Raw genomic sequence first — 13,107 nt, 5'->3', positions numbered from 1 at the left:
CGGCTCCCTGGTGGGCCGGGGCGTGTTCCATGGAAGTCCGCCAGTCCTGGTCCTGTTTGCTGGCTGAGTTCATACTGGCCAGACTGTGCTGTCAGGCTTGGCGTGTACAGATGCCAAACAGAGGTTGTGGTGAACTCAATTAAATAACCAGACGAACCGAGGTAGCGACAAGTTACTTGTTGTAAGCAAAACAACTAACACAAAGTCCAGGATATCAATCAGGTCGATAAGACAGTCCAGGGTCGGCGCTGGTAAACAGGTATAGCCAGGGGATCCAAACTTGAGGTCAAGGGGGACAAAATCAGAAGGTCGGTATACTGCAGGCGATCAGAATCTGGGAGGGCATAGACAAAACATGGTGGTCAAAAAAACGGTAATCCTAGGTCAAAAACAGAGAGTCAGGCAAGGTATAAGTGCTGGAGAGTCAGAGCTGGGGTCTAGAACAATCTGGCAGCGTCCTGATGGGAGGACTTTGCCTAAATAGAAGTAAAAAACAGGTGCAAACAATAAGGAGCAGGTGAACTAATGATGATTAAATAAAAGGGCCAAAACTGAGGTGAAACAAAACAGGAAGTCATGTGAAAATAAAAGCATGACAGGAAGCAAGAGGGGCAGGAGCGTGACAGTACATGATTTACAAAATCACTATTTCCAGTTTTAATTTTGAGTTTATATACTATCCCAACTGATTTGGGGTTGTACATGCTAAAGACTAATACAATATTCTTATACAATGTATGTTGTTTACTTGAATTTTAGCAATTTATATTTATAACAATACGTAAAATATTTAGCAATTTTCTACACAAATATGCCATGATGATATCATCAACATGTAAACTGGCATGTGACGTCATCTAGAAAGGTTTCCAATATTCTTTAGCTACTTTCCCTTATAAATAGTTGGCAACACTGCAGGGGACCATTAAAGGGAATAAATGTTAGTCACAGGTGCTGCCATGAGTTATGACTAATACAATTACCTTACTTCCTTTTTCTGAAAGCAGTATATCTGTGCCACAGCACTTCAGTTGTTTTGTGATGGCTCGAGCAGTTTGAACTGAATCTGTCACAAAAGCTTCTCCCAGGAAGGAACCAGAGCCCCCACCACTGAATATAATGTAGATTTAAATAAGTTAAACTGGCCAACTTAGCCACAAAAAATCCTGGTAATAGCCTGAATATGATTTTTTGGGGGGGTGTTAATTACTGAGTGCCATTTTCTTACACTCTGGACATGGTTGTTGGACAATGCCTCCAAAAATCCCTGTAATTCCTGAGAAGAAAATTGCACTGCTTTGCTTGATTGTTACAAAATCCCAACTCTATTTTCCCACCACTTAAGCATAGTCAAATTCACGAGCAGTTGTCAAAATCCCATGTTAAATAAACGCCTACGTGCATATACAGAAAAGTGTGAAAGTGTTTACCTCTTGAGTTGCCATAGTGAGCCAGTGTGTGCTTTGTCTTCTTGTTAGTACCGTGCTCTGAGCAGTATAGTGCAGTTACCATAGTGAGAAGTTTCAGGTCTCCATCTGTGATGTACAGTACCAGCTTTTTGACAGTGCTGTTATCCTGGGGTGTGACATCTTTGAATCAACAGAAATCAACACATGTATTTGGGTGTATAAAGTGCCACAGGCCTTTGATTCTACTCTACCATGTTCCTTTTGACCCTCTCTTTTTGTAGCTCTGTAATGCAGTTGATTTTTCCTGGTTTAACAACAGCACAGTACCTGTGGGGCTCTCTGTCACTTTCATTCATCTCTCCTCCTCCCATCCTCTCTCCTGCAAACTGAAGGCAGCCTCAGTACCAATTTCATGGCAGTGTAGCATGCAGTGCAGCAGAAATTGTCCACTGCAAAAGGGATCTAAACAATCACTGCGTGGAACGGCAAGAAAAAGCAGGAGAATGAAATTGGGAGTCTGTTACTTTTTTCAAACTCGCTTTATCACTGAGGAGGAACGGGGGTGATCTAGATACAGGAATGTATGGCACAGTAGGTTCAACCTGCTTTTCTAGGCTTTAATTTACTATTGTTCCATGAGTGATATTTACAACAAAATATGCTGATAGTTGATGGCACGGCTTCAGGACATATTCAGACCCCTTCTTATTTAGTTGTAGATTTAATTTTAAATGGATAAAACTGTCTTTTTGATTTTCTACAATTATTAACCCATAATAAATACTTTTTTACAGATTTATTATTTAAAAAACTGAAATGTTTTGTTTATAGAAACATTCAGATCCTTCGCTATGGACAGGGTGCATCCTGTTTGCTTTGATTATCCTTGAGATCTGTCTAGAACTTAACTGGAGTCCACTTGTGGCAAACTGAATTGATTGGACATCGTTCAGAAGTACAAGCTCCTACACTTCGCATTGCACTTCAGTTCAAAAACCAAACCATGAAGTCCAAGGAACTCTCTGTAGACATCTGTGATGAAACTGTGGAGGGGTATAGATCATAACACGGTTATAAAGCCTTTTCTAAAGCTTTGAGTGTTTCCATAAGCACAGAGGCCTCAACAACTGTGAAACTGAAGTTTGGAACCACCGGGACTTTACCTGGAGTCAGCTGTCTGGCCAAAACCAAATGACTGAGCAAGAAGGGCATTAGACAGGGAGGTGACCAGTGTTGGGTCGTACACATTACTGTAATAATATTACTTTTCCCAGTAACGAGTAGCGTAAAAAGTTACAAATAAAATTTCAGTAATAATATTACATCTACTCTCTCGAAAAACAACTTGTTATGTTACTTTTGTTGTCATCAAAGACAAAGATTGATTTGAAATTTGACATTTAATATTTGTAGTCTTTGCACATACACACATCGCTATACATCATTTAGCAGCATCATAAGCAACAAGGTAGCTTGGAAGACAGAAGGGGCCACGTTCAGTGCCTGGAAATACTTTGATTTTATTGGGAAAAAAGGTGATAAGAACATCACTGTAAAATGTAAATTGTGTACAGGTAGTGGTAAGACTCTTTCCACTGTGAAAAACTTCTGTTGCCTTTGTAAATCACCAACACAAATAGATTGGATGTGACAATGAGGCCTGTAATGAACATTAAGCCCTGTAATGTGAATGCAGCTTTTGTCTACAGTTTAGTCCTCAACTAAAAATATCTAGGAAAATATTAGGGATGATTTGTGAGTCAAATATGAAGTTTGTTTATTTGAGACTCGAAAGCACATCTCTGCAAGTGATGTAGTTTCTTTGTATCTGTTCCTAGATTGAATAATTTCTTCAACCCAGATGTTTTCGCCTTTTAGAAACAAGTGAAATGATCTCAGTGTACTAACAAAAATTGGACAAAAAAAACTCTTGGATGTATTATGTTACTCAGTGAGTGAATGGGGTAAATGTATGTTCTTCTTGCCATTATCTTCATGATTTGTTTTAATAAGAAAGCCCATACATTTGATTTCTTTAAGATGAATATTAGTTACATCTGTAGTTTTTAGTGAAAAAGTAGAACTTTTCCCTTAGACTCTGCCTTTTCTTCTCCACACTGCCCTCACATACACCTCCCTCCCCTCTCTTCCTTCCCTCTCCTCATCAGTGGAGGTGTCAGGACTTTCCTGCCGCAGTGCCATCTGGGCCGAGGCTGATAAAAGCTCATGTGCCGGGCCGGCGGTGCCTGCAGGTCTGCCAGAAGGCAGCGAAGCCTGACTTTCAGAGGCGATGGGAGAGATTTGTGGCAGTGAAGGAAGGAATTGCATGCCGTTAACATGCTGATCCAGCCTCTCCCCACACCACCTCTGTCTCTCTGTCAGTCAGCCAGGCTTTGACATGGCCCTGCACTGGCCTGAATGCTCAGTGAGAAAAGAGAAAACCAACATGAGACAGGATGAAATTGTGATCTGTGATCTCACTCATACTGTAGCATTTGTTTCATGTCTTACAATGGGAATGACATTTGGGCGACCTCTTTAGAAGCTCCTATCATACTATCCCAGGCAGTATTATCACCTTCAGTGTGAAAAATTAAGTGACCCTCCCACTCACTGTCCAACCCTGAATATAACTATATACACACAAATAATAATAATAATAATAATAATAATAATGTAACCTGCTCATTATTTATATGGGCATGTATATAACTTTGTTTTTTACAAAGTTTAGTTAATGAAGATAAACTATGTCAGAAACATTGTTTCATTTTACACTTTGCAACTAGAAGAATATAACACTAATACTAACAAGCATCAACAAAAAGTGAACACTAATAAGTACAGTATAATGTTCATGTTTGCTGCTGTTCAGTTTGTATTAAACTTTACTTTATTTTTCACTTTTCTCTCTTTATACTGTAAGTGCAAGGGTTTATATGGGCATGTATATAATTTTGTTTTTTACAAAGTTTAGTTAATGAAGATAAACTATGTCAGAAACATTGTTTCATTTTACACTTTGCAACTAGAAGAATATAACACTAATACTAACAAGCATCAACAAAAAGTGAACACTAATAAGTACAGTATAATGTTCATGTTTGCTGCTGTTCAGTTTGTATTAAACTTTACTTTATTTTTCACTTTTCTCTCTTTATACTGTAAGTGCAAGGGCTATAGCTAATGTGATATTACAGCAGTAAACACAGCACCAGACATATTTTAGTTTTAGTGGGTTCTTCCTTCATTGTATCCTTCTGTAATAAAATGCTATAGGTCTGAGCTCAAGACTTTCTGATGATACCAGCTCAAAAAGCAAATGTCTTGCTATGTAAACTCTGACTAGCTTCTTTCTCACTAACTACCAAATGATCCGAAATTTAACAAAAAGCAAAAATTAGAGAAAAGTTCTAACAGTGAACACAGATTTGAGTATCATAACTTTTCTTGTTTCTTCTTCCATTAAACATTTGATGACCCCCTCCTATTTATCTAGTGACGTTCTGGAGGAGCCTGACCCCTAGGTTGTGAACTAATGGAATAACTGTATATAAAGTAGTAAAAACCAGTTCCACCTCAGGCAGCTACAACAGTGATGCTGACTCCTTAATATTTACAGTGAAATGTGTTAAACTTTTACTTAAGTACACTTCTGAATGCAGGACCTTTACCTGTAATTAAGTATTTTTACATTATTGTAAACCTAATTTTGAACATCTCTTTCACTCCTGTATACTAGCTAGAAAGATTAGTGTTTTAGCTAGTACAGGCTAAATAGCTATTGTTAATACTGCTTATTTTGGGATATGTACATGGACATTGAGAGCCGATGTACCAGAGTCAAATTCCTCGTGTGTCCAACACACCTGGCCAATAAAGCAGATTCTGATTCTGATGTTTGGTGTGTTCTTGGGCTCCTTTTATAATGATAACAAAATATTTCCCACAGACAGCAAGGCGAGGAAAAACAAGCTCTAGGTATCAAACTGGTTTTAAGATCATGGATTAAAGAACCAATGTAGCCAGTGTAACATATGTAACAAGCACTATAGAGCGAATTTCTCTGTGTGTATTTGTTCAACAGGGCTGGACCTGAAGCATGCCCAGGTGGTGGCATTATCTACGGGCACCAAATGTATCAATGGGGAGTATCTGAGTGACCAGGGACAGGTGGTCAATGACTGTCATGCTGAAGTGGTGGTCCGCAGAGCCCTGCTACGCTTCTTCTACTCTCAGCTTGAATTATTTTTAAGGTAATAGCACTATATTCTGCTAGAACTTTAAAGTCCATGTGATATTTACATTCCTAATCATGTGAAATTAGTCAAGAAGACTTTTTATTGGAAATCAGTTGCTTCATATGCACTGAACAGGAAAACTGTGCTGCTATTATGACTAATTAGAAATAGTGTTTACATCTTATGCTTTGGTAAAATTAACTCACAAAGTATTACATGTCTTATATAAAAAATTTTACAGACATAAGTATTATGAGAAAAATGTACTTAAAGCAAAACTACTTAATGTTTAAAGGAAAAAAAAATTCAGAGATTATTCCTGGTACAGATTAAAAATCAACATTATTATTGACAATAAAACACACTCTTGCTCAATTCAGTACACTCGGGTTTTTCATACTTGTCCAGTATAACCAGTAGCAAAAGACATTACTGAGTAGGCATAGCTAAATTTGTTAACAGCTCCCCTCTATACATGCAAATGTTGCATGTATATGTTTTACACATACAGTATGATGCATCAGAATTGTATCTTTCATATGTTATATTATTTTGTATTATAGAAATGGATTATTATTACAGGTGCATAAACATATATACAGCATTTCCATGTTTTAATATATAGCAATTAATCTGATTGTATCTGATGATCATGTTTTGCGAGTAAAATCTTAATCAGTAGTAACCAGTACCTATTGTTTTCTGATAAATATAATGGAGAAAAGATTGTAATTTGTCCATCTCTCTAAGTAAACATATTGTACAGTATACATCTATAAGTATAAAGTAGCAGAGAAATGAAAGTAAAGTACATGGTTCATTAATAGTAACTATAAGGTATACTGCTTAAAATACAAAATGCACTTGCAGCAGTTACATTCAGTGAATGCATATCAAAGTTAAACTGTTGCCAATATGCTGCACAGACTTTATAGGCTTTAGTTCCCAAGGTGCCTCCAGCAACTTTAACATGCATTACACTACAGCACATTATGACTAACAGTATGCTTAATAGCATTAAAAATCGTGTTTGTTGTGACACCCCCACTTCACTGCAAAAAAAGCCCTCTCCTCTATAATAAGCTTCATGGAAACAGCACTGCTTAGTTCACCAGAGACTTTTCAGTAATCAACAAGCCATATGTGCACTATTCTCTCCAGCTAACTAAGCATACTAGCACACACTCAACTGGTTCAGCTCAGGGTCTCAGTGGCCTATTTGTTTAGAGTACCTTTTTAAAGTGTATTTACTTTGTGTGCCTTTGCAACCTTTGGTGCTCTGGTGCACACAAACACTCCCCAACATTCTTACCAGTATCAGGAGACAGTCTTGATGAGTGTTGACTCCAAACTGCCTCCAGTGCAGAGGCATATATTATGTTTTTGAGCTCCCCCAAGGAACTCAATACCAAGGCTGATTCATCAGATTAGTGGCTCGAAGAGTAGATTGTTGAATGTCATATTAGCATACACAAAACTGACTTTTTGTCTTAGCACAATGCTGGGTGGCAGGTAGGGAGACTTTGCAGCTGAATAAAATGGCTAATGAGGAAGATAACTTATAATGAAATGACCAAACAAAATGCCAGAAGTGCCATATTTACACTCAGTGAAAGGACATCGGTGACAGAGGAGAGGTTATACTATGAGTTCAGTTGTGCTTTGCATTGCGATGCATAGTTTGTGTGTGTTTGTGTGTTTTATTGTGTTTTATTTTATATATACATATACATTTATGTGTGTGTAGTTACATGTACTTACAGTGTGTGTGTAAATGAAAGCCTTGTTTCTTCACAAGCAGAAACAATAACAGTTTTGTAGATTTTTTAAATTATGTGTTGACCATTTTGTGAGTATTCAGTTCATTGTTAATAGATGTAAATGTAATGGTTTTGATTCAGTTGTGACAGGAACTTATTATTTTATCACATTCCAGCAAACTAATCTTCTGTACTGAGTTATAGTATTTTTAATTATTCTTGTCTTCTCTTTTACAGCAAAAGCACAAATAGCAATTATTTGCTAGTATCGTGGTGTGTTTAGACAGAAAAGAAAGTGAATGTTCTGCTTTGCAATTTTTCACATATTTGATCACTGATCTGTTTCTGTAGCAGCAAGTAACAGTAGTTTAACAGAGCTGGTTTACTATAATTCATTTTAGTATTATTATAATATCTTCTGTAATATTCATAGACTATGTCAATCTGAATCTGCTGTAGCAGGAAGATCAATATAGATACTTGCTGATTTCAGCAATAATTCAACATTAAATAGTGAAGTGTGTTTACCTGCAAAATGTTGCAAAAACAGTCTTTAACATGTAGTGGCTCAGAAGTTCACTCAGCAGCCTGCTGTACCTAAAAGCAGGTCTGAGTCACAGTTATTGTCTAATGATGTCAGTTCTGATCATGGATTAATATATTTCAGCACAATTTAATGAAGTTAACACAAGTTTACATGTCATTTTTCTGATCTTTATTTAATATTTAAACATTATTTTAACTTCTATGGTGACTCTTTAGTCATTAAAGTATAGACCTGTAGGTTAAATTCCTTCCTGTTTCCCCTGACACATGTGTACAGGCTGAGTAATGTCCAGGAGTCTGTCTGACAGCAGGAGAATGAGCTGTGGTCAGAGAGAGGGTTGGTGTCCATCTCTGTCTCTGCCTCACTTCATCATTAGAAAAGAAAAGTGAAAATCTATTCCCTATACTGTGATGAATGGTGCTGCTTTTCTCATCAGTCTCTCTCATTCCTGTTTTTTTTTCCAATTACCAAAGTAAAAGGCCAGAGGACTGGGAGGAGTCAGTATTCGTGCAGCACAAGCAGTGTGGCTACACATTGAGAGAAAACGTCCGTTTCCACATGTACATCACCACCTCACCATGTGGTGATGGGAGACTCAACTCGCCCTATGAAATCACCACTGACTGTAAGACACCAGGCCCTTCTGCTGCCTTTGTTTTATATAGCTTAATACCACTGAAAATATAAAAATAAAGCTATTTTAAAAGACACACAATACACTTCTATTGAATGTAAATACTATTATTTCCTCTATCACCTCACATACAGTCAGTTTATAGAGAGATAATTTCCCCTGGCAGATATTCTGACAGCCAGTGCTCTGCTGATTTATTTTTTTCACTCCAGACACTGTCAAGGAGCTGGCATCCCTCCATCTTTGGCGTCTTTCAGCCACACTGTGCTGACTAGATGACATTGTATTTCTTAGCCACAGAAAATAAATTGCATATTCTTTTTGAGATGGTTTGCCCAGGATTTTCCTGACCTATACATTCAGAAATGTAATCTGGACTGCAGTTTCCATCAGTAGAATGTATATATTTCCCCATCCTTTCATCACAAACTGGAGCTGCTATTCAGCTCTGTGAATACACATGCATACAGTACATAGATACAGTGCAGTACTTGGTTAGATGCAACCAGCAGGGATGAAAAGACAGTACATAGATACAGTGCAGTACTTGGATAGGTGCAACCAGCAGGACTGAAAAGAGAGGGGGTGAAGAAATTATGCTGTCATTGGAGAAGCCTTTGAACTTTACGTTTTTGGTCCTTTAATCTTTTAAATGTTCTGCAGTGCAGTGGGATTAGAAAAGTACCTTTCCTGACTGTTCTTAAACATTTCAGAATTGGAAGCCGGGGCTTAATTTTTAGCTGCTCTCAGACCAGTTAAAGCAACAACCGTAGAGGAAGAGAAGGAAAGGAAGAGAAAGGAAAGGAGATCTTAGGGCCAAAATTAATGAGAGGTTATTAACAAACAAACAGTGATTATCTGCACTTAGTCACCATTGCACAGAAAACAAGAAAAGCAGCATCTGTAATTCAGCTTCTTTTTGAATGTTTCCTTCATTTTCAGTAGAGTAATGCTGCCACGTACACACAGGAAACCACAAGCAGACAGTGTGATGTATAACAAACACATACAGCCCAAACCTTCTGATCATGCCACACACAGACCCCACACCCCCACAAACTGCAGACTGCTCCTTGCATCCAGCGACAGTCCAGAAATATGCTTGCTTCATTAATAAACAATACGTTTAATCCCCTAAAAGAACCAGTTAACCTCATTAAAATGTTTTCTTTGAAAGGAACTGAGATGTTTGTCTTAATGGATTAATGGATGCTGCCTTGATTCCATGTGAATGAATATGGTCTTTCACTGTACAAATAATAATCCAGCAAAGTGTTATAAAATGTTAAATATGAACACCAATAATTAGTAGATGAGAACATCTCTAATTATGCAGAGAACACTTAAGGAGATTTTGTTTTTCAAATATATTACAATCAGTAATTGAATAATGTTCTTTCTGTTCTTTCTGAGGCTGTGTATTTCAAGTACAGTTAATCAGAAATATGCTGTATGACTTTTGACTGCTGATTGACATGATTAGATCTGAAACAGCTTTGTACTATTTAGAAATAACACACTTGATTATTGGCTAATTAAACTGGAAATCAGGCAATGGTGTGTTAGGGAATGATGTAAACCACGGGTTGTGATTGGGTTGGGTTTTTTTTTCAGTACACAGCAGCAGACGCCTAATGAGAAAGCATCGCAACCACTTGCGAAGCAAAATTGAGTCAGGCGAGGGGACAGTGCCAGTACGATGCCGGGGGCCTGTTCAGACCTGGGATGGTGTTTTACAGGGCGAGCAGCTCATCACCATGTCCTGCACCGACAAAATCACCAGGTCAGTGCTATCAGATGTTGCATCTGGGTTTAACATTGTCTTACTTTTTGGGTTTATAGTTTAATTTTTCTTCTTTTTGCCAGTGATCTCAGTTGGAAAGTTCAACACCAATGATAAAGCCTATTAATATAGGTTATTAATCTCCAGTCTCACGCCTGCTTAGCTTTGCTATTTGCATTTAATGGATTGTGTTAATTTTATTGGAAAGGTGGCTTCAAGATACCCCATATATTAATATAAACTCCTCACAAAACAAGTGATCAACATGAGGTCTCTGACCTCAAGAAAAGAATGAGTTTGTCTTTATTTAGTGAGGAAACCTGATTGAGAGGCCTGGATTGCAGTTGAGGTGGTGGCATACAGGATAGTATCATCAGTATAAAAAAGTGCATTATAGTCCTGATTTGGAAAATAAATATAATTTATGTACAGAGTAAAAAGTTGTGGGGCTAATACTGATCCTTGTGGAGCACCTTTATCAACCATCTGGTGCTTTGATTTGAGGCCATCTACAGTAACTGTTCTGAGTCCTGTCAGAGAGATATGATTTGAACCCATCACATGCACAAACATCAAAACCCACAGAAAGCAGCTTATTTAACAAAATGTTGTGATCAGCGGCATCAAAAACCTTTGACAGATATACTGTAGAAGGAGTGTAGCACCGTGTTGTTTTTTTTAAATGAGTTAACTGTGTCATCCATAACAGCAGCTGAAGAGGTTATTGTGTTATGAGCAGGTCTAAGGCCTAATGCTGAAGGGCATTATTATCCTCCAAGAAGTCACGTAGTTCTGAGTTTAGTAGTGATTCTAGCATTTTGAACAAACAGGACAGCTTGGATATAGGTCGAGTGTCACCACCTTTATGAAGCACCTGAGCAGCCTTCCATATTGAGGGGATATTACCTGAGATAATAGTTGACTTTAAAATGTGGTGCAGTAATAATAGGTGCACTGAGAGGAAAGGATCCATAGCTCAAAGTTGTCCTCACCAAGACACTTATGTTTAAGTTTATCAATGCAAATACCGCTGCATATGTAACAGGTCTATGTGACAATTTGCTGTTATATATGAGGTGAGGCCTATTGTGATAGTGGAGTGTTGCCTTTGACAAGCATGTCACATGATGAGATAAAATGATTAAGAGCCTCAACCATGTCAAGTATGCTAAGAGTGGACCCATTTCCGCCATTAATTACTGGTAGGAGCAGTGTAGGAATCCCTTTAAGAAAGGTTAAAGGATTGATAAAAGGCTTAACTTTATTAGGAGATTAACTTTCTTATGAGAAGGAGTGATCTCTCTTTAAATAAAGCATTTTAAAAAGTACTCTGTGAGCCAAGCAGAGGTATATATGATATTTACCTTAGCGCATCTGTGTGTGGGGGTGCCTGTGTGTGTTTCCATGAGTCATGCTTTATGTGAAATCTTTTGTAGTCTTAGCGGTGACTACTGAATTCCCATATGTGACTTGAACAGCTAATCCCCCTCTAATGAATTAGTGTATGACTCATGTCAATCTTTAAATCTCTCTGTCCGTGTAGTCGACTCTGCAGCCCTTTACCTACTGCGGTATATTTATTTGGTGTTAAGCAGGTACATGTCAAAATGTAAGGGAGATAAGGTCTCTACACTGCTAATTTAGACGACCCAAAAATGTGCATGAAATGTTAAAATGTGTCTATGATTTTTCTAGCAATCCTGTGTTAGTATAATGTAAAACCAACTTTATTTAAACAATCATTTGGATTAAAAATTATTAACCCCCCTGCACTGGCAAACTGTAATATATGATTTGACTTGGATTTGATTTGGAGTTGAATATTTTATGATTTGACTTTAAAAAAAAAAAGATTTGGAGTTGAATGGAAACTACTGGTAATATTTTTATCTTACACAAAATGTTTTTAAATTGTTAATGTATTATCACATGTTGGCAAGCCAGTGAAGTCAGGACAGCTTTGCTCTTCCATCTGTTTTCACACTGTCTTTATGTGTGAAAAGTAAAGGCATAGATGTGTACACATCAAAGTATCCTCTACACATGCATACACACAGACATAATTAATAATCATCTTATATTTACTTGCTGGATATTTAATCATGTGTCTTCCCTGACAGACTAGCGGTTAGGGTTCGAGTCAGGGTTGTGTCAGGAAAGGCATCCGGCGTAAAACACGTGCCAAATGTCAGTGTGACGATCCACTGTGGCGACCCCTAACGAGAAAAAGCCGAAAGTGACATTCATTTGTAACTACATTAGATGTTCTAAATTTGAAATGGTTAGGCACACTATTAGAAATGATAAGTGATGGTTATGTTTGTATATTTATACAGTATAATTCACACACTGTGCCAGAAGAGGCTACTTCTTCCTTGTCTAGTAATAGAACATCAGCTTCTGAAGGGACTAGAGGTCTTCATGGGTCCACTCGGTTCAGAAGAACTCAAACCCAGCTGTGCAAGATGGGAATCTTTGTAGCTGTTGTCTAAGGTTCCAGGTTCAGTCTCATGGCGTAATCCTCACCGACTCAAGCCCAGATCCTCTTCTCAGATGCACATAATCCCTCTCCCCCTCAGATGGATTGCTGCAGCTGCTTCAAGCCTAAATTAAGCCTTTCTGTCACTACAACCCCAGGCAGCATGGTCATTTCCCCTATCCCTGTGTGGCTCGCCTTGTGTTTCAGCCCCACCAACGCTTCATGTTCCATCCACAGACTCTCTCTGGTTTATT

At 37.9% G+C, this 13,107-nt stretch overlaps 1 protein-coding gene across 1 annotated transcript in view; it reads left to right on the top strand.

Annotated features, from left to right (window-relative positions):
• adarb2 (adenosine deaminase RNA specific B2 (inactive)) overlaps window positions 1–13,107 on the top strand; it is a 227,175-nt gene that overhangs the window by 197,458 nt on the left and 16,610 nt on the right. The window contains exons 5-7 of the mRNA XM_020608979.1: window positions 5,497–5,665; window positions 8,431–8,582; window positions 10,206–10,374. Coding sequence (XP_020464635.1) covers window positions 5,497–5,665; window positions 8,431–8,582; window positions 10,206–10,374 — 490 coding nt within the window. The remainder of the gene's footprint in view (window positions 1–5,496; window positions 5,666–8,430; window positions 8,583–10,205; window positions 10,375–13,107) is intronic.

This window comes from Monopterus albus, unplaced genomic scaffold (assembly GCF_001952655.1).
Source record: "Monopterus albus unplaced genomic scaffold, M_albus_1.0 scaffold96.1, whole genome shotgun sequence".
NCBI classification, from domain to species: domain Eukaryota; kingdom Metazoa; phylum Chordata; class Actinopteri; order Synbranchiformes; family Synbranchidae; genus Monopterus; species Monopterus albus.
This window is presented reverse-complemented; position numbering and strand designations above follow the sequence as displayed.